Consider the following 23,846-nt stretch of genomic DNA (forward strand, 5'->3'; position numbering starts at 1 on the left):
TCCTTTTCGGTCAGATATTCACGAACCCTTTCTTGGATTCTTTAAATCGTGAAACTAGGCGAGAGAGGTTTTATACCATTCTAAGAAGAGATACATTCTAAATTCATTCACAAGTCTTGGAATGAATCATAGCTTATCGTGTACGACACGTGCCGAAGTTGATATACAGTGGGGTCAATCGATTGAATACTTCGCCTTCTGCCATGTGTTTGCTTCTAAACAACACGGCAGTGTCTACTTGGATTAGCTTTATTAAACCTAAAATAAGTGCTAGGAAGGAATTAATTTATCTACTAGAAATATTTTATGCATTTAACGGCATGAAAGATTAATGTGCATATTCAAAGCACCCCTCTCTCAGCAGCGCATATTCAGGTCAATTTCAAGGACTATGGTAGGCTCAGCTTCGCATTTAGGACCGGAGATAATATTTTTAAAGACATTTTTCTAGGGAAAAAGTACGTTCTATATGCATTAATTCTAATTTATATATATTGCTGATGATGTATGTATTTTGTCATTTTGACAGATGATGAGAATGCTGAAAAGGAAAACAACGAAAGTGAAAGTAATGATCGGAATGATGATGGTGGTTCTGACCCCGATCTAACGATTCCAGTCAAAAGAGTTAGTTCTCGGAGGCGGATGAAACGATCTATTTCATCAGAGAAACATGTAGAAACACTCGTGGTTGTTGATCCGATTATGATGGATTATTACAAAAATGAGGATGTAGAGACATACGTGTTGACTGTCATGAATATGGTAAGTATATTTCATTCCTAGATCTCGAGATTGGCTTTAATACGTGCACCTATTTTTTTTCTCTAGTTTCAGCTCAGATCTGTGACCATGCTGATGCACCGCCATTTTGCTACACTGTTATTACTAAGAGCCTCCTCTAATATGTGGCACTTGGTGAAGCATGGAGGTTGATATAGCTACCCTCATTTGCACCTCTTGTCGTGAGGTAGGTTCATCTGGGACTCACGACAGGGAGAGGTCTAGCTTTGATTTAAAAAACCCTACATCTATTTTGTAGATGTTCATCAGACTCTTTGGGAGAATATTAAAAAGCTGTGGGCCCTTGAAACCCAGGCTGTTGCAGTAACTGGTCCTGAATCATGACGGCATTGCTGGGACCTTTGGCACTATGCAGTGTCGTCCCGTTCTGGCATTGGTGTAGCTTTCAATGCCACGTACCTGTGTGAGTATACGACGAAGATGATAAGGACAACTTCGATGATGATTGTATTGCTAAACTCCATAAACTCCATGTCAATTCTAACGAAATAGACGTTTGAGAAACGATATTCTTGCTGTAATTATCTTGACCTTTGTTGTTTTACTATTGTTTAACTTCATATTGGCCCTTGAACAAGCAAACCTAAGTTCTCAACCATTTCTACAATAAGGTTACGATTCATTCTTTTTTTGGTCAGTCTGTATCAACAAGCGCCCCACCCTTTTTTCACAGCTACAACGTGCTATTTGAAGGCGATTTTGCCAGAGGTCAAGCAGTCATACAGACGCTCCCTCGTTGGCTCGTATATACCCTGTATATGAAACCATGCAGTATCTTTCTCGTTCGCCCGTACATGAGCGTATACGTTGCATATATGAGAGCGATGAAATGATGGATACTCTGAGAAGGAAGAGAGCAATTGTGGTGAAAGAACTAGACTACTTGAAATATTCCATACAAATGAGACATTGCTATTAAATAAATACTCTTCGAGCCAATGAGGAGAGTTTCTACATCTGTCTTGTTTTTTTTTTTTGAAGATCCAGACCTGTTTCTCTCTTTACGTGATGATTCAATGAAGAAGCTTCTATCATGTCATTCAGCCTGCTAGAAATAGCAGATATGCCTTCCTTATATCCTACTATCTTAGAAGGAAAAGAAACATTAAATGATGACTCCTTTGTTTTAACAGTGGCTAACTACATTTCCAGAAGCACCAATACAGAAACACTCAATCATTAAGCATTACAGAAGCTGTAATATATTAAAGCAGATATCAGCTCTTCTAAACCAAACCGTACCATTGAGCATAAACACTGCATAACCTCAAACATGTATAAAAAGAGTACAACAATATAGACAAACTGTATCTGGTATCGAATAACGCTTCAGAATGGTTTTGACATCGAATGGAAAATCCTAGATAGATATGAATTATACACTAATGGAATAAAAATGTACAATTTGTGAACAGTTACAAAAAGACTAATATTAAACAAACATCAACAATTCCGTGAATTACCTAAATATAAGATCAAACCTCTTCCCTAAGTAATACAATTTCTTCAAGTACTGGCTAAAATTTTAGAAATGAGCACATGATTTCTTTATAAAATTTGATCTACGCATGTTATTCCTTTGTTTTTCATTTCAACGTATATTCTCTTCAAAATGCTCAGCATCCCAGAACCATATTTTGTTTCCGGTCTTCACCCTGTCTATCAATTTCTGAAATGAAGATATCGTCAGAAACTTTCCAGGTCCCTTTAATGATTCAAATTCTGGACTCTCTTGGATATTTGTCTCTATCTCCACTTCTCTCTCTCTCTCCCAAACTTTTAATAATCCAAGTAAAACATTCAGCTTCTACAACAAAGTTTAAAAAGAATTAGTAATTGCAAATAGTCAATACGCATGATTAGATCCTGAGCATAAACCCAAGCATGATATAGGCATGGTTGTGTGGTTAAGAAATTCGCTTTGCAACCATGTGCTTTCGAGTTCAGTTCCACTCCACTGCGCCTTGAATAAGTATTTTCTACAAAAGCCTCGGACAGACCAGTGCCTTTTGAGTGAATTTGGTAAAGGAAATCTGTGCGGAACCCCGTAGTGTATATGTATATATGTGTGTATGTGTTTGTTGGTGTATGTTCCCCACCACTTGATAGCCGGTGTTGATTTATTTACGTTCCCAAAACTTAGTGGTTCGGCAATAAGAGTTGATAGAATAAGCACCAGACCTTCAAAAAATAAGTACAGCGGTTGATTTGTTCGATTAAATCCTTCAAGGCAGTGCCCCAGCATGAGCACAATCCAATGCCTAAAAGCATATATAAAAGATATATTCGGCAAATTAATGTGTTAAGATGTAAATTTATGGAAATTACTTGGACAGTGTTTATTACGTGTCAATTGTTGATCACTACGATTTCGGGATTTTGTATTGTGTTGCTTCCTCTCTTAATGGTTTTACATCGCTGGTTAACGTTGTAATACTGCACCTCTCTTGAAATCTAGAAAAGGATCTGTGATTATTCAACCTGGCCTTAAAGGGTTGCTCCGTTGCCTCGACATATTTCTGTACGTATGACGCTCTATGTAGGCCCGAATTACCCGGACCATTCTCAAAGCCTATATCGTCCAATTACTGGTTTTGGCACATAATTGGTCACGCTAACTATTGCTCTTGACAATATTGATAACTCTACAGACACGGTGGCTGCAAATACTTAGCCTTTTTTTTTTTTTTTTTTTACACTAGAGATATATATAGACCCTAGTTGGTTGGTAGAAAGAAGTGGAACGAAACCTTGTGAAAAATTATATTTTCCTGGGGGAAAAGAAAAGATATTTCCTATGGATTGATGTCAGCCATGGTTGAACCATATCAATTGTGCGTACATGTATGTTGTTTACTAGTCCATGTTGTCAAAAGATGTTTTCGCTTGTGATGGCAGCAACCGAATATTTCGCTTTTTGAGTTCAGGAAAGTACCCGGCTTGTGTAAAGTTTTAGGATGATTCTTCGGCCACCCTGCAAAGCTTGCAACTCCTTCTATTCAAGCGTGATTTACATCGTTCTTTTTCCAGTTAATTTTGTATGGTGTTGCTTCCTCTTTTGATCGCCCGTACATAGCTGGTTAATGTTCCCACATTGCTCTTGTCTTGGAATCTTAAAGCTTGATCTTAAAGGATTCCTTTATTTCTGTATGTATGACACTCCGTTGTTATTGGGCGACACCAGCTCTGCTTCGTAGACCATTGCTTCTGTCATGCATTGACCACTCAATGGACACTCACTGTAAATGCTACATGAGCGTTCTGCCTCAGCCTGGAGCCTATTCTTATGATACTCGGCGCACAAGGGTCTTTCTTGTTCATATACATAGAGCATACACTGTATGTGCGCGCGAGCGTGTATATATAACATATGTAAAAATTAATATAAACATATATATTTCTGTGTATACCTACATCTTACACGCTTATGTTTCATATATGTGTTCACGCTTGCTAAGACGTGTTTGTGTATGCGTGCATGTGTGTGTGTGTGTGTGTGTGTGTTCGTGCGAGTTTATGTGTATGTAACTGTATACATACATGTGTGTATGTGCATGTGGTTATGTGCTGCCGAAGCAGTCACCACGTTTTCTTCTGTGACTGTTAGTTTGACCCCCAGTTCATAACTCACTGTTTATACAATTACATCAGAAGATAGCAGACAGTCAGGGGTGGCACCAGGCTGGGTACACATCTGCCAATTTTTTTTTTTTTAGTGATGGTGATGTCGGTGGTGGTGGTGGTAGTGGGAGGGAAGAGGAAGGGAACTAACAGATGTTTAGCAAATAATGATACTGACAACGTTCTTGAAAACCCTGTGTCTATTCCTTTACAGTATTTGATTATTAAAACATACATTTACTTTCCCTTACATTTCTCTCTCTCTCTCTATTTCTCCACCCCCTCTCTCTCTCTTTCTCCACTTCTCGCTCCTTCTACTACCTCTCGCTCACTCTTTCTACTCTTTTATTTCCTCTTCACTCCCTGTACGTTTACCTATGAAATGGGCCATAGCCTATGGTGAACATTATTATTCATTGACCAGATATTTCTCCAATGAATATTTACAACAAGAAATGACAAACATAAAAAGACAAAGATGTGATGTAGTCAGAAATATACCGAAGTTCACAAATCTTGAAAATTACTCAGACGCAAACAAAACATTCTTCACGTTACTGATGTTTTTTGTACATTTTATTGTCATGTTATTTAAATAATGATTTCTAAAGTTTCACATGTTTCAGGGCAGGGATAAAAATCTATTAATCTATTAATACATCATAGTGTCCTTCAAAACAAGGCAGCCACAGAAATTATATAACCCGAACGAAGTATTTTATTTCAATTTCTAATACTGTTCACATAGGCATAGCCATGTGGTAAGAAGCTTGCTTCCCAACCACGTGCTTCCCGATTCAGTGCCATTGCATGGCACCTTGAGCAAGTGTCTTCTACTATAGTCTCGGACTGACCAAAACCTTGTGAGTGGATTTGCTAGACCAAAACTGAAAGAAGCCCGTCTTATGTGCGTGTGTGTATATATATATATATATATATATATATATATATATTATTATTATTATATTTCGGAATGGTCATTTTGCCAGTTTAGCCAACATATAAACGTATATATATATATATATATATATATATATATATATATAAGCAATAATAAATCTCTGAGCGAGGTATAAACAGTAGCTACATGATATCGTGAAGTATATTTGCCACTTAATGTGGCTAACCCTTAAGGGAGGAGATATATATATATATATATATATATATAAAATAAATATAAGAGAGTGGTCACTATATGGCTCACTCTAGCACCAGTTAATCCAAAAGGTTTCAACCACAAAAATACATAATAATATATTAATAATCCAGGTTTCTCGGAGCACTAGGCCACTTGGTGTTGAATAGATATACTATTAAATTAGTATCTAATTCTCTCACCCTTATTAATTAATTATATATATATATATAATATATATATATATAGATATATATATATATATATATGTGTGTGTGTGTGCATGCATGTGTGTTTGTATATGTTTGTGACCCACCACCGCGCTTGACAACTGGGTTTGATGTGTTTACGTCCCCGCAAATTAGCGGCTCGGCAAAAGAGATCGATAGAATAAGTAGTAAGCTTTAAAAAATGTCCTGGTGTCGATATGTTCGACAAAATTTTTTCAATACTGTGCACCAGCATGGCCGCAGTCAAATGACTGAAACAAGTAAAGCATAAAAGGTGAAAGAACGATACTGTTTTCACATTCTAGTCAGTTCAGTTCATATATTAGTATATAATTACTGTCCACCTATTCGGTGATTGTAATCTTTCGTTTATTGCCCAACATTTAATATTTATGACCATTGGTGAGAATAGGCATGGAAGCCGAATGGAAGTAACACCCGCGCAAAAAAAAAAAAAAACTACAAAACACAAAAAATACCAAAAAAACCCCTAAATCCTCACAAATTTGCACTAATATACAGGTGCCTGTATTTCGTTCAAGTTTGTTGACCAAGGTAACAACATCTGGTTCGGGAAAACCAGTAACCTGGACAGGCTTTGCAACTAAAGGTTCCAGCAGGTCGATGGTGTACCTGTATTATGATTAAAGACTGTTCACACATTAATTTTTCATAAATACGAACTGTTTTATCATCATACTTTATGAGTTCTTCTTCTCTATACTCTTTATCTTTTATTTGTCTCAGTCATTAGACTGCGGCCATGCCGGGGCACCGCGATGAAGGGTTAAGTCGAACGAATTAAAATTTGCACTTGTTTTAAAGTCTGGTACTTATTCTATCGGTCTTTTTTGTTAAACTGCTCAGTAACGGGGACATAAACAAACTAACACCTGTTGTCAAGCGGTAGCAGAGAACACACACACACACACACAGACACATGTATTTTTTTTCTCTCTCTAGTTTCAGCTCAGAGCTGCGGCCATGCTGATGCACCGCCGTTATGTATTAAAATACATACGATAGGTTTCCACGCGGTTCCTCTCTATCAAATCCACACACAAGGCTTTGGTCTGCTCGGGGCTATAGTAGAGAACTCCTACCCAAGGTGCCACACAGTGGGATTGAACCCGAAACTATGTGACTACAAAACGAATTTAACCACACCGTCATGCCTTGATATTTAATTGTAATAGTCGAATGGAAATTAAACTTTATGCAATAATGGACTAAAATGACCAGAACTTAGCTAGTACTTACTTTATTGATCCTTGGAAAGGTGAAAGGGTCAGACGATTTTGGTAGGATTTGAGTGCGGAATACAAAATCTCTAACGAAGCACCGGGATGTATTATGTCCGCTGCTCTTTATTTCAGTTATCCCTCCCTCAATGTTGAACAATATAAGTTGAAGTAAATATCCTATTATAACAGAAATTAGAAAAACTCGATAGCTTTTAACTCTGTAACTATCAGTGAAGATCTGATTCTTTCAACACCTGTCTGTCTCTGTCTGTCTGTCTGTTTGTCTCTCTCTCTCTCTCACACACGTTCTACAGTGGGCCACCCAACACATCCTGCTTTTCTCAACACCACATTTCCTTTACTGTATCTTGCCCCTTAGGCTCCCTACTCCAAATACTTCAATGTGTGTGAGTGTGTGTGTGTGATTCACAAACAGCTTTAACACTACAAACTAAACTTCTGTTCATCTTTATGAACCGAGACCTCGAAATAACCTACAATCGAGACAAGAAGATTTCGTCTCTTTCAGCATCGCAATGACATAATCTCTGTTGATAATCAAGTAAATCATCTTTTATCTTATCCTTTGCACAATTCGACGATGTAAGTTTAAATCTTGAAAATTGTAAAATAATGCTAAAACTCAAAAACCTTTTATGACTTTTTCTATCGTTCCGACATACACCATATAGCTATATTTGTACTCTTAAAAACAAATCTCCTCATTTAAGCCAAGACAATTCTTCATTTCCGATCAAATGTTAACAATCAAAGCTCAAGCATATAATAATCCCACTTCTGGGACGACCTTATTGCCACAACCTACACAGGCACAATCATTCAAACTCCCATCCATCTGACTAGCAAATATTTACTGATCCAGATACAAAATCCACAGCATCATGCCTTTCAAGGATGTATATACACTTAGTGTGATACACAGATGGCTATTTTAATTTAATTCTATTTCTATTGCGCACACTGATTTCATTTCAACTCGGCAAGCTTTCCGCAATATCAGTGAATGTATTATTAACTGTTCACTATCTGTTGGAGGGGAACATATGTCTTTCGTGCATGTAACCATCGAGTAAGCGTCATTAACGGAGCCCAAGGCATCCTGAATGCTTCCGATGTTCTTGTGAGTCACTGCTTGGATGGTATTCGCCTCAGTTCGATATATTTATAGTGCTTTATCACATAATTATGAAGAGATTTTCTCTCAGACATCGTCCAGGGGATAATGCCTTTCAGGTATGATACACAGAGGAATATTTCTCTCTCTCGACCTCATATATATATATATATATATATAATATATATATATATATATATATATCGGAGTAAACACATAAACGTGAAACAAGGTGGAAAAAAGAGTACTCAAATACCAGTGGTAGAGTAATATGCTTTATTTAAAGCAACAGAAAATTCAACAAAACCTGTTACTCTGAGTTTCCTGTTGCCGTTCATCGGACAGTTTTTGCTAGAAAAAACTGTCCGATGAACAGCAACGGGAAACTCAGAGTAACAGGTTTTGTTGAATTTTCTGCTGCTTTAAATAAAGTATATATATATATATATATATATATATAAAAGATCATACGTCTTTCTCGGGTCATAACCTCAAAAGGCCTGTTTCTCTGATCCACTGGACGTGATGCCGATTCATGTTAGCATTGCTTGTTTTTGCCAGTTGAGAGAAACTGGAGCAACATGAAATGAAGTGCTTTACTCGAGAACACAACGCATTGCGCCGTCCAGGAATCTTACGATGATGAGTGCAACGCCCTAACGCGCCTCCACACACACACACATACACACACACATGCCTAAGTGGAAAATAAAACAACATAATCTATATTCGTTAATATTAAATCAAACACTCTATTGAATCTGCTGCAGATTTTAGGCTTCGATTACATTCTACGATACCAATGAAGAAAATGGTATTTGCAATAATTACACATCTACCATTCGTTGCAGACCACTCAAGTTAGCGTGAATGTCGTAAGAGAAGACGAAACCAGCTTTTGTTTCTTTTTCTTCTATAAACTGAAAGAAAAAGCAAAACAAAGACAAAAAAAAAACAGTAAGCAAAATAAAACCAAATTCTGGTTGACGGAAAGAATCAAAATGCAAAATGTGTACTCAAATTCCCTCATATGAGTATCTGTAATTGATTGGCATGTTAAATGGTCAAGTGCCCTGAAAGTGACTTGTGGATGGTAGTAGTGATTGAATTCTTGAGACATCTCTTTTGAATTTATTGTTTATAATATTTGTGTAGGTGTTAATCTAAACAGTAATAGTAGTAAAGTAAGGAAGGAGGTGGCTGAGAGGACGAAGAAAGAGAAGGGAGAATAATAAGGGAATGCGGGTGGTATGATAGTAGTAGGATGTTAAATGGTCATGTGATCTAAAAGTGATTCGTTGTGGATTATAGCAGTGATTGGGACTGTTTTTAATGAATTCTTGGGAATCTCATGAATGTATCATTTTTAATATTTGCCTGTGTATCATTCTAAGGCCGTGGTGGATATGTCGTGACGTTTCCCCCCATATATATCAACTAGTGTGTACCTTTTCAACCTTATATATATATAAAATATAATATAATATGGTATTTTTTGGCTATCCCACCACCGTTAAAAAAATGCCATTAAAAAACTGGGTTACTTCCTCTCTAAAAAATTGAGTTTATGTGACAAGAGATTAGATTAAAAGAGTTTGATTCAATATTTCAATACATTGTTGACGTTTAAATGTTGAAGTGAATCTAATAGTTTTTGTGTTTCTTAAATAGCTTATAAACACCTTCCACGCTACAATTGTTTTCGTTCCAGCACACGATCTCAGATCAGGTCACTTGCTATGCAAGTACATCTCTATGATTGGCAAACCTGTTTTATGTAGCTTGCTTACCAACCACATGCTTCCAGGTTCAGTCCCATTGCGTGGCACCTTGGGCAATTGTCTTCTACTATAGCTTCGGGCCGACCAAAGCCTTGTGAATGGATTTGGTAGACGGAAAGAAGCCCGTTGTATATATGTGTGTACGTGTGTTTTTGTGTCTGTGCTTGTCTCCCACCATCGCTTGACAACCGATGTTGGTATGTTTACGTCGCCGTAACATAGCGGTTCGCAAAAGAGACCGATAGAATAAGTACAAGGCTTACAAAGAATGAGTCCTGGGGTCGAGTTTTTCGACTAATATCGGTGCTCCAGCATGGCCACAGTCAAATGACTGAAACAAATAAAAGAATATGTAGATTGCTCTATTACACTATTGAGCTCTTGATGTCAAAATTCCTTTCTATGTCAAAAAGGTACTCCATTGTATGTCTACGATATGTGTGTATGAGACCATCCTGTTTCTAAAACTACATAATCCTTATAGGCTTGATCATTTTTTTCTTTTCTTTTTCTTTTTCAGATCATGTTTAAGATTTTATATTTAGTTCCAGCACTTGTTTTGCCTACCTTTTGCCTACTGTTTTGTTCTTCTTATATATACTTCTACAAGTCCGAAAGGACCACATTCTTCCCCGTAAGCGTTACTTCCGCACATGCCCTAATTCTGTCGTGTAGTCGAAATGCCTTCTATTTATAGAAATAATGGTTTCGTTTTTGTATTTTTTTTCATCGTTTTATATATTTTCTCGCTCTCCTCATAATTCGCCCTTTCTACTGTCCCATCAAGGGATCCCCTCTTTATTCGTACTTGTCGGTCCTTTATGTTCGTTAATTTAAGCCCAGCAGCTTTTGGCTGTTGACACCGCCAGATTGAACAATATTATCGATAAGGCGTCGAAATTGTGATGATTTTTGATAATTCATGTGGATGAGCCTGTCCACAGCTGTTGTGTGTTTTTTCCGGTTTACCATATGTTCCTTCGTCGACCTCCCTCTCTGCTACATTCTGCTTCATAGGCTGACTATAAAGGAGTCATCCTAGAGCTGTGAAATCTTGTATGTATTAATTTCAACTCTTCTTAATAACTGCATCTTTTTTTCCGTGTAAACTGGCTTATGCATATATATATATATATATATATATATATATGTGTGTGTGTGTGTATATATATATATATATATATATATATATAATATATATATATATATATATATATCTTGTATCTTTTATGGGCTTCAGCTAGAGACTGAGGCTATGCTGGTGCAACGCCCTTACTGCGTCCGGGGACTTTTCCAGCATTGCTTCTGGTAAAGTAACGATTTGGACGTAGCCACTCTTCTTCGTACCTCCTACCGCGATGTGGGTTCATCCGGAATTGCAAATAAAAAGCTGTCTAGACGTTTTTCGAAGACTTCCATGTCCCCCTGATATTCTGTGGTAGGGCATTAAAAAGTTGCGGTCCCTTGAATTCCAAGCTATTACAATATTGCGTTTGTATCTTCGATGGAGAAGATGGGACCTTTGGTACTGTGCAGTTCCGTCCAGTTCGTGGGTGATTGTAAATTTCAATTCCGAAATTTGGAGCCAGACCTTCCATTATCTTCCACATGTATAGTACTGTATATCTCTCATGTCTCCTCTGCAGGGAGTAGAGTCCTAGTTCCCTCAACTTATCCCAGTAGCCCATGTGTTTTACTGAGTCTATCTTTTTTGTGAAGTGGCGTTGGATCGCTTCTAGTTCCGCAATTAGTTTTACGCTCTGTGGGGACCACAGCTGGGAGCAGTAGTCCAGATGACCTAAAGATCCTGAAGGACCTACAGATCCAACCTGCCATCGGCCTGCAGTGTTGCCATCTGAGCAACGTGCACATGGAAAGTTGCGTCGTTGCTCATGTGGACTCCCGGGTCACGCACCGACTCTAACTCTGGGATTACATTGCCTGCTGGTCCCGTGTACTTCAGCTGTAGTTTGCTTGTGGGGATAGATGGTATGTGTTTTTATTTTTCATTCCGTTCGAAATTTATCCCTAATAGTGGTTTGAGATTTTGGCTATTCCTTCTAGCGTGCCAGGTATCCTGTGATGGATACCTCTTATGTGTTTAAATGTACACTGTATTTATATGAATAATATATAGTCTATTGACTAATTTTTCTACACGTTAGGCCACTGGCAGTGAAAATTTCTAAAATTTTTCTTACCTTGATATTATTAATTATTGGTAATGTTTTTGGCAAATTTATAAAGTAACGCCGGCATTCTTTTATTTGCTGCCGACAAAAAACTGCTGTGGCTGTGTGGTAAGTAGCTTGCTTACCAACCACATGGTTCTGGGTTCAGTCCCACTGCATGGCACCTTGGGCAAGTGTCTTCTACTATAGCCTCGAGCTGACCAAAGCCTTGAGTAGATTTGGTAGACGGAAACTGAAAGAAGCCTGTCGTATATATATATATATATATATGTATGTGTGTGTGTGTGTATGTATGTTTGTGTGTCTGTGCTTGTCCCCCAACATTGCTTGACAACCGATGCTGGTGTGTTTACGTCCCCGTAACTTAGCGGTTCGGCAAAAGAGACCGATAGAATAAGTACTAGGCTTACAAAGAATAAATCCTGGGGTCGATTTGCTCGACTAAAGGCGGTGCTCCAGCATGGCCACAGTCGAAATGACTGAAACAAGTAAAAGAGTGAAATAAATTTCAGACACTAAACATGTATTGAATCCTTCTTTTCGCTGTTTTTATGCATAGGAAACCGCTTTTTTTTTTTTTTTTTTGGCGTTTCCTCCCTCTTTTGTCATCCATCCCTCCCCTACGTACACTCACTCATGTGTGCGTTCATATATACTTACACACACGTGTGTGGAGAAAGAGTGTATGTATGTATGTATGTATGTATGCATGTATGTATGTATGCATGTATGTATGTATGTATGCATGTATGTATGTATGCATGTATGTATGTGTATGTATGCGTGTGTGTGTGTGTGTGTGTGTGTGTGTGTGTGTGTGTGTGTGTGTACACGCGCGTGTGTACATGCGTACAAGAGTTTGTTATTATCAGAAACTTACAGGCACAGCTGAAGGCGATTCGGGGAGTGGCAGAGTCGTGGTGGTGGTGGTGGGTGCTGAATATTTGTGGTGGTGGCAGCGGTGGTAGTGAAGGTGTTGACAGAGGTTTCATACTGAGGAAGGACAGACAGATTCAAAAGATGAGAAATTTTTAGTCCAACTTTTTCTTTAATTACTATCACATCCCCATCGCCAACACCCGACCCTACTTAGTCAGACGATGACTCCTGTTCTTTTCTTTCTTTCTTTTCTTTCATTCTTTCTTTCCCATGAGATAGATGCGAGTTTGAATGGAGAGGACAGGATAACGTACAAGGTCATAGATGTAAACTGATATAGGTGATGTAGTGTGTGAATGTCTGTGAAGAAGGGAGTCGTGCTGGGTCGGGGCTGAGCTGGAAAAGAAGTGGGCAGGATTAAGGCCAAGGATGTTTGTTATGAATTCTTCACCATCAACAGAGATAATATAATGACATTCCCTCGAACTGGAATATGTCCAATACCAGGGAGCAGATGGTTTGGAACGATACTCTGTCATTATCGGCTTCAACCAACATCTGTAAGTTTATCAATACATCACAACCTATTTCTTTATTACCCACAAGGGGCTAAACACAGAGGGGACAAACAAGGACAGACATAGGTATTAAGTCGATTACATCGACCCCAGTGCGTAATTGGTACTTAATTTATCGACCCCGAAAGGGTGAAAGGCAAAGTCGACCTCGGCGGAATTTACACCATCACCGTCACCATTATCTCAAACATCGTCATCACCACCGCCACCAAAGTCTCCGCCAAAACCGCCACCACCGTCGTCATCATTGGAACCGTGTCCTCGCCCCCCCCCCACTGTTACCAAGTCAACAAGGAAGCTTCCACATATTCACATACTAGAAATAGCAGCAAAATTTGCCTTACAGCTGCTGTCTTAAAGAAAAAAGTAAGGATATATTTCTTTATTGCCTACAAGGGGCTAACCATAGAGGGGACAGACAAAGGGATTAAGTCGATTACATAGACCCCAGTGCGTAACTGGTACTTAATTTATCGACCCCGAAAGGATGAAAGGCAAAGTCAACCTCGGTGGAATGTGAACTCACAACGTAACGGCAGACGAAATACCGCTAATCATTTCGCCCGGCGTGCTAACGTTTCTGCCAACTCGAAAAAGTAAGGATAGACTGGATAATGTATACACAAGCACCCTCACTAACTCACACTATAGAGGTCGCCACCACCGAGGTCGCTGCCACCTCCACCACCATCGTTATCATCATCATTGAAATTGCGTCCTTAATCCCCATCGTTACCGAGCCAAGACGGAAACCGCTACATAGTCACGTACTAGAAATAGCAGCCAAATCTGCCTTATACCGCACCCTGGTGTCTTTAAAAAAAAGGACACCAAAGATGCACTGGGCAATGTAGTCCTTAATACACAAACACTTATATATTCATATAAAACCGTTTAGTGTTGACTGTCGGAATAAAGACTACTCAATACCGGAGTTCAGTTCAGGCAAGTGTTGTAACTTGCCTCAAGACCCTGTACACCCACAGGTGAAGCCCAGAGTAGCAAGAGACTGACTGGAGCAAATTGTGTGTGTGTGTGAGAGAGCGAGCGAGAGAGAGAGAGAGAGAGGGGGGGGGCTAAATTGCATTAACAAATAGGATAAAACTGTTTTCATTTGCAAAATATGCAATTTTTAAAAGGTAGTAAAAAATCTGAAAATCGGCTGTAATAATGTAGTCTTCCAGTCTCATTACTATGAAGATATGATGCAGGAGCTGGCAGAAACGTGAAGCACGCCGGGCGAAATGCTTAGCGGTATTTCATCTGCCGTTACGTTGTGAGTTCAAATTCCTCCGAGGTCGACTTTGCCTTTCATCCTTTCAGGGTCGATAAATTAAGTACCAGTTACGCACTGGGGTCGATGTAATCGACTTAATACCTATGTCTGTCCTTGTTTGTCCCCTCTATGTTTAACCCCTTGTGGGTAATAAAGAAATAGATATGATGTAGAGAAAAAATTGGAGGAAAAAGTTACGGAGGTTTAAAAATCTATTTTTAGCCAATAGCGAGACAGAAATTTTCTGCGTTTAGCGAAGCGGAGTCAACTTTAAGGTTGTACCCTGTAAAATTTATAGTTTAGCGTCTGTCACATAACCTGTTCATTGTAGGTTTCTAAATAAACAGATATACCTAATATATCAACATGTGTCATCTTACTGTTTCTTTTGTCTCTCCATTGATTGTATGCTGATGTTATTTATATCTGATTGAGTATTTCTACGATTAAAAGAATTCCCGCTGTGACAGTCTAGTCTTCAAAAGAAAAAAATATGGCTGTGTGATAAGAAGCTTGCTGCTCAACCACATGGTTCCGGGTTCAGTTCCACTGCATGATACTTTGGGACAGTGTCTTCTACTATGCTCTCGGGCCAACCAAAGCCTTGTGAGTGGATTTGGTAGATGGACACTGACAGAAGCCTGTGGCACATATATATATATATATGTGTGTGTGTGTGTGTACCACCACCGCTCGACAACAACCGGTGCTGGTGTGTTTACGTGCCTGTAAGTTAGCGGTTCGGTAAAAGAGGCCGGTAGAATAAGTAAAAAGGGTAAAGACCCCACTTCGGTCGTAAATGACCATGGGATTGCACCTAGAAAGTTCTCCGAGGCACAAGACCGAGCAAGGTTGTTTATGGCAGATCAGCAGTCACCCATGCATACCAGCCTCCTCTCTCCATATCACTGATGTTATCCAGGGGAAAGAGAAAGACCGATGCAGCTTGACACCAGTGACGTCGCAACCCATTTCTACAGCTGAGTGAATTGGACCAACACGAAGTATTTTGCTCAAGAACACAACACACAGCCCAGTCTGGGAATCGAATTCACTACCCCATAATTTTGAGCTCGACGCTCTAACCACTGAGCCATGAGCCTTATAGAATAAGTACCAGGCTTAAAAAATAAATGCCGAAGTCGATTCATTTGACTAAAAAGTTCTCCAAGGCGGTGCCCCAGTATGACAGCTCTCTAATGACTAAAAACAAGTAAAAGTATATAACTGATGTAACTAATGACTTCAAGCTTCTCTCGTCCATTACGGGCTTCTTAATTAATTGCGGTTCCTTGGTTGTGCAATTAGTCATGTTGTCTGTAGGGTTTCACTTCTTAAGCGGAAGTCAAAAAACGGAACGACACTACTGCAAAGCTCTAAGAATTCCACCAATTTATTGCCTTGGATTGATAATTCATTAATAAACCCTGAATGAAAGATAAGACTGACATTGACAGGGTTCAAAATGAAGGGACCGGAAGTAGAAACGTATACGACAATGCATTTTATCCAGCGCGCAAACAACTCCGCCATTTTGACGCTTCCATTAACAAAAATGCATGACACCTTCTCTTCTCAAAGACAGTAAAGTGTGATTTGAGGATGATTTAGCAGCTATTTCAAGCAAACTTCGTAACAGCGTAAATCATTCTCTTTTACTCTTTTACTTGTTTCAGTAATTTGACTGCGGCCATGCTGGAGCACCGCCTCTAGTCGAGCAAACCGACCCCGGGACTTATTCTTTGTAAGCCTAGTACTTGTTCTATCGGTCTCTTTTGCCGAACCGCTAAGTTACGGGGACGTAAACACACCAGCATCGGTTGTCAAGCGATGTTGGGGGGACAAACACAGACACACAAACATATACACACACCTGCATACATATATACGACGGGCTTCTTTCAGTTTCCGTCTACCAAATCCACTCACAAGGCTTTGGTCGGCCCGAGGCTATAGTAGAAGCCACTTGCCCAAGGTGCCACGCAGTGGGACTGAACCTGGAAATCATGTGGTTCGTAAGCAAGCTACTTACCACACAGCCACTCCTGCTCCTATAATTGTTTATTCTAACATGATTTTGAGAGTAATGATGAGTACAAATGTATATGGTAGAAGCGATGTTGTTGACCTTGCTGGAATATATTATGCTGCAGAAATAACTCGGTAAATAGTTAACAGCAAACGCATAGCAGAATATTTCATCTCAACTAGGTTGTTCGAAGTCATTTAGAAACGCTTATTCCTGTGACGTGACGTTAATGTTTTTATTGATACGTATCAGATGTCACTAAGCGTCTGCATTAATTAATCTAATGTTATGTAAGTAGTTTGTGTCGACTAATTCTCCGTTTTAGTTTAATCACAAATGCCGGAAAAACAAGCATTTGTTTAACTAGTTGTTTGTTGTTGCTGTTTGTTTGTTTGTTTGTTGAGCGAAGCTGTCTTCGTCCTGTAGTGGGAGAAGTCCGAAACGTGGTCCTTTGCTATTCGTAAGACCCGCAGAAGAGAAAGCAGGTCAACCCCCGACACCGAGAGCATCGACTGATGGATAAATGCACATCCAGGCTCAGCGGTTGCGTAGGAAGTCGGAGACAAGAAACAGGAAGAAAGAGTGAGAGAAAGCTGGAGCGAAAGAGTACAACAGGGGTCGCCACCGACCCCTGCCAGAGCCTCGTGGAGCTTTAGGTGTTTTCGCTCAATAAACACACACAACGCCCGGTCTGGGAATAGAAACCGCGATCCTCCGACCTAACCTCTGGGCCTAACCACTGGGCCATTCCGCCTCCACTGTTGTTGCTGTTCTCCTTGTTTAGCCTCAAGTCAGCCCGAAGTAAGCAGACTTATGTTCAAAGGCATTCAGGCTACGATCAGCTTGACTCGAGTATTGCATATATTATTTATTTATGCGCCCTTTTCCGGTTTCTGTGGCGTATGTATTTCCCCCAGGTGGGCGGGACGCCAGTTCATCGCAGCGTTACCCAAGAAACAGGGAGAAAGTTGGGGCGAAAGAGTACAACAGGGGGTCACCACAACACCCTACCGGAGCCTCATGGAGCTTTAGGTGTTTTCGCTCAATAAACACTCACAACGCCCGGTTTGGGAATCGAAACCGCGAGTCCGCTGCCCTAGCCACTGGACCATTGAGCCGCCACATTGCATATATATATAGGAATACATTAACTGAAATGTTCCTCTTCTCTTTCAAAATGACAGGGTGCATGCAATAAGAGGTTTTGGTTGCTATTTCTAACAGTTTAAGCGACCTCGTTGTAGCATCCTCGTTGGTTCATTGTTGTTTTGTCGTTGTTAACACTGACCATCACTGCACAAACCAAGTTATGAGATAAGGGTAAATCGCTGTTGATGCAATCCACGCTTACAACCTACACGATAAGTTATCCTGCAGTGAAGCCTGAGGTGACACTCAACGGGTTTCTGTTTATAGTAGATGACTATACCAGTTATCGAACACTAGATCCATAAAGGGGCTCACTCCAATATAATTGGAGAAATTGATTGATTTTAAGCATATAGATGCAACATGCTACATAGTCAAGAAATTCGCTTTATAACCACGTAGTTTCGCGTTCTGTTCCTCTGAACGACACCTTAGGCAAGTACCTTTTACTAAAGCGCTGAACCGCCTAATGCCTCGAGAAGAAATATGGTAGACGGAAATTGAATGGAAGCCCTTCAGTAGTGTTTACCTGTTTGTGTTTATTTACCCGTAACGCTTGAAAACCGGCGTCGATTTGTTTGCGTTACTGTAACTTTACGATCCGACAAAAGAAACTGACAAATTAAGGATCAGACTTTAAAATAAGTACTGGGCTCGATTTGCTCGACTAAACCCTTCAAGGTGGCATTCCAGCATGGCTTCAGAAGGTAAGAGATGAAATATATATCTGTGTTGCTCATGGTTCTAGCTAATTAGTAGCGGTCATGGTGGGATATCTTATACACAACGTATGCATCACCACATGGAATGGTAAACTACTCAAAAACAGATCAAATTATAACAAATGTCTAAAAATATTCTGAACGCCTTACTTCCCTGGGCATGGATACATTGAAACTCCGACGTCTGGCAGATGACTTGGCGGACACCCATAAAATTATTAACCATCTTACTAACAATTACTCTGAGCACCTTTTCAAACTCCACCTGTCTAACACCCGTGGACATGTTTACAAAGTTAGAAAACAGCACACAACTTCCATGACTTTCGGAAACATTTTTTCACGCTAAGAGTTGCTGAAGCATGGAACAAACTGCTGGCATCAGTTGTTAGTTGTCGGAGCACTGCATCCTTCAAAACTTCCATGCTTCTTGAGATTCGCCAACACTACACCTGAGTTTCTCCCCTCCATACACACGCAAGCATGTATCTGACTCATACACTGTTCACTTCCCAGACATTTGTACATTACTGCATATACTTTATACGCAACTTTGACAAGTTGTGGTGCACCTGAGCAATGCATACAATAATTTCATTATTATTATTATTATTATTATTATTATTATTATTATTATATAGGCGTAGGAGTGGCTTTGTGGTAAGCAGCTTGCTTAACAACCACATGGTTCTGGGTTCAGTCCCACTGCACGGCACCTTGGGCAAGTGTCTTCTACTATAGCCTCGGGCTGGCCAAAGCCTTGTGAGTGGATTTGATAGACGGAAACCGAAAGAAGCTCGTCGTATATATATATATATATATATATATATATATATGCTGTGGTCATCTACTGAGATAAAATGCTGTGTATGTGTGTCTGTGTTTGTCTCCCCCCGCCCAACATCGCTTGACAACCGATGCTGAGACCGATAGAATAAGTACTGGGCTTATAAAGAATAAGCCCTGGGGTCGATAAAGGCGGTGCTCCAGCACGGCCACAGTCAAATGACTGAAACAAGTAAAAGAGTAAATGCGTAATTTGAGCCATATCAATGACGTCATTGTGACACCTCAGTGATCTGCTCAGCACTAACTACCAACTGTTTTAGATACCAGATCACTGAACAACGTCTCAATGTTCATATCTACGTCAAAAGACGTACATCCAATACGTACAAGAAACGATCTTTGCTGAATAGTGTCCAAAATCATATCTACATTACATGTTAACATGCAAATATGTCAGCTGATTTTCCGTCAAATCACATCCATTATTTAACAGCTTTTATTTTAATATTCTCTTCGGTGGTTTTTTTCTCTCTCCTTGCTCGTCGTTTTATTTACTGCATTGCTTGCTTATTCCGGCATCATTAAGATAATGTTTATTCAAAGTATTACTTCTAATTCTTTCCCATGTAACTTTCTGTTCGCTTGTTTGTCTTCCGCTGTCAATTTTCGTTTGCAAATAGTCAAATGCAATGTCAACAGAACATTCATCAATGAAAGACAAACGGGAAGACGAACCTACATACTAAGAAAATTTGTACGTTTTCTTCCATATGTGACACACACACACACACACACACGCGCATACACACTCACACACACATACTCACACACACACATACACACACATACGCACACGCACACACACACACACATACACACACGTAGATATATACAGATACGGACGTAGACAAACGTTCACATATGCACATATATAGACACCCACATAAAAAAAGCTGACCCTTGCAATTAGAAGACAAAAATCTTCTAAGGGCGCTCAATATTTTAAAAATAAATAAAGAAGAAGGTGAAAGCTCCTTAACTACTCCTGCGCATTAAATTTCGAACTATAGAGCATCATTTGTGATTGCGACCTTATAAGTTTTCAACAATTGCGTATACTCACATACTTCTATATATATATTACTCTTTTTTGCTCTTTTACTTGTTCCAGTCATTTGACTGCGGCCATCCCGGGACTTATTCTTTGTAAGCCCAGTACTTATTCTATCGGTCTCTTTTGCCGAACCGCTAAGTAATGGGGACATAAACACACCAGCATCGGTTGTCAAGCAATGCTAGGGGGACAAACACAGACACACAAACATACACGCACACACATATATATATATATACATATATACGACGGGCTTCTTTCAGTTTCCGTCTACCAAATCCACTCACAAGGCTTTGGTCGGCCCGAGGCTATAGTAGAAAACACTTGCTCAAGGTGCCACGCAGTGGGAATGAACCCGGAACCATGTGGTTGGTAAACAAGCTACTTACCACACAGCCACTCCTGCGCCTATATATACATATATATATATACACGTCTTCTGCACCCTTTTAAAGCCTAGCCAAGCTCATAGGCCCGGTTTCTATGGTGTATGTGTTCCCCAGTCCATTGCAACATTACTTATTTTTGCCAGCTGAGTGGACTGGAGCAACGTGAAATGAAGTGTTTTGCTCAAGAACACAACTCGTCGCCCGGTCCAGGAATCGAAACCACAATCTTACGATCATGGTGCTGACACCCTAACCACTAAGCCACGCGCCTCCACATATATGTATACAGGTGAATGTATATGTGTATGTGGTTCAACTGCATATATAGACACACACACACATACGTGTACGCATAAATACATTCATACACACGCACACTCACTCACACACATCTTGTTAAATTTCCAATCTTGAAAGACTTCGTTGTGTTCACTTACAAGACAAATGCCTGACAAATCTTTTTTTTTTTTATTTCATTTTACTTCATTTATTTATTTATATTTTTCTCATAGTTCTGATAATCATAAAAATGACAAGTATTTTAGTCGGCTCTAAAAGTATTTGCAGCACATGACTTTAAGCGAGAGGACAAACCAACTTTCTGTGTTCTTTGTTGATGACTTTGAAGAACTGTTTATACAACATAAACATCATGTCGAAAACAACTTATTTGTGAAACTTGCCTGTAGACTAGATTACGTATGTTTTATTTATGCCCTAACCTCTCTGTCTCAAACTTCAACAAACCACAAACTCTTAAAATCAACATTTTTCTTATCATCAACAGGTTATATGTACATACATGTCCTCACTCTCTCTCTCTCTCTCCTTTTCTCCCCTAACTCTCTCTCTCTATGCACATCCACATCTACTAAAAGAATCACTTTTACTGCGAAACTAAAATATTTAAAGTAAATAAATCATTCAAATATGCGAAGGGCGAAGTTCTTGACTGGATTCCACATCACTTCCACAAATCCCCCTCTAGCATCATGACTAACCATACATGGCAGGTGGATGGAAGAATTAATAAAATGACAAACAAAATATTTTCTGTAATTCGATTACATCCTTTTTACGTATTGAGTTCAAGTTCCACCTAACTCCATTTTTTCTTTCCATTTTTCTGAGGTCGATAAAACACATATTGCTGAGTGATATAATCGACTAAAACCTTTGAAAGTGGTACTTCTGTATGAGTACGCCTCTTTTACGCTTTTATGTTTCAGTCATTTGACTGCGGCCATGCTGGAGCACCGCCTTTAGTCGAGTAAATCGACCCCAGGACTTATTCTTTGTAAGCCTAGTACTTATTCTATCGGTCCCTTTTGCCGAACCGCTAATTTACGGGGACGTAAACACACCAGCATCGGTTGACAAGCGATGTTGGGGGGACAAACACAGACATACAAACACACACACACACACACACACACACCACACACACACACAACACACACACACACACACACACACACACACACACACACACACACACACACACATATATATACATATATACGACGGGCTTCTTTCAGTTTACGTTTACCAAATCCACTCACAAGGCTTTGGTCGGCCCGAGGCTATAGCAGAAGACACTTGCCAAGGTTCCACGCAGTGTGACTGAACCCGGAACCATGTGGTTGGTAAGCAAGCTACTTACCAAACAGCCACTCTTGCGTCTGCTCATCATCAGAGAATTGTTGGAGATGTCGCAACCTGAGCACATGTGTAGACATCCTTAGTCATGGCAGGCAGCAGATGCTGACAGCAAGCGGAGCCGTTTAACCTGCGGAACCCGTCCACTCTACAGAATGTGTAAGAGCAAGCGCCACCATTTACTCTGGCCATCGATCAGATGTTATTGTGCATTGCAGCGATTAAATCTCTGAAGACGTGACTGAAAACTAACCGCTGTAAGGACAACCGCCAAGTATCGATAGTCATTCCTATCGAAAGCTTTTGATTGATCTAAATCAATCAGGGCCCCATCTATGTCAGGTTCTTAAAATCCCACATAGTGTGAGGCAGAGTTTGTTTTGGAAAGATCGATTTGGGATGGTGCAGGTTTGTGTATCACTTACCAGAATATTAACAAGTGCCAACTTCTAAGTTAACACTGTGGCCAAAACAGCAACAGCAGCAGTAGCAGCCGTTCAAGAATTTGGACCTGGAAATCTCCATTTCCAGCGACTTCGAGGGCCACCTCCCAGTGGTGTCGGGCATCAACGAAGAGCCCTCGACTACAAGACGACCAAAGTTTTTTTTTCTCCCGCCCCTAAGCCCTAGACCATCACCTAATCACTCTTACTCGTCTTGTTGCTTAACAGCAACAACAATTATAATGATAATATTGCTTTATATCACCACGACACGATCACATATTTTGAGTGGAGATTATTAGAATTTAATTAATACTATATTTTATCGATCACGAAAAGATGAAATGCAAATTCGGTGGATATAGAACTCAGAAAGCAACCCCACTAATCCTACCACCGCTGTTTGAAGAGATAAGCACCTGTAAGTCATGGGGGTGGAATGTTGGGGAGAGGGCACTTGTGATTGATAGTGAAAGCAGTCCAAAATTTAAATGGAGCTCCTTGACTGGCCGTAGGTAGATGTCATATTTGGAACCGATTCATTGTAAATTTTTCATTGAATTTTATGTTTATAAGAAAACTAGAACAATCGAAACAGGAACAACATAAGCATCATCATCAATAACAACAACAAACCTATTTATTCCGGGGAGGGTTTTTATATATTTCCTTGGAAT

At 39.7% G+C, this 23,846-nt stretch overlaps 1 protein-coding gene across 3 annotated transcripts in view; it reads left to right on the forward strand.

Moving 5' to 3' along the window:
- The window catches only part of LOC115232408 (A disintegrin and metalloproteinase with thrombospondin motifs 7), a 313,827-nt gene that overhangs the window by 88,588 nt on the left and 201,393 nt on the right, over window positions 1–23,846 (forward strand). For all 3 annotated transcript variants that reach the window (XM_036511342.1, XM_029802264.2, XM_029802265.2), the window contains exon 4: window positions 530–765. In XM_036511342.1, coding sequence (XP_036367235.1) covers window positions 530–765 — 236 coding nt within the window. The remainder of the gene's footprint in view (window positions 1–529; window positions 766–23,846) is intronic.

This window comes from Octopus sinensis, linkage group LG2 (assembly GCF_006345805.1).
Source record: "Octopus sinensis linkage group LG2, ASM634580v1, whole genome shotgun sequence".
Lineage (NCBI taxonomy): Eukaryota > Metazoa > Mollusca > Cephalopoda > Octopoda > Octopodidae > Octopus > Octopus sinensis.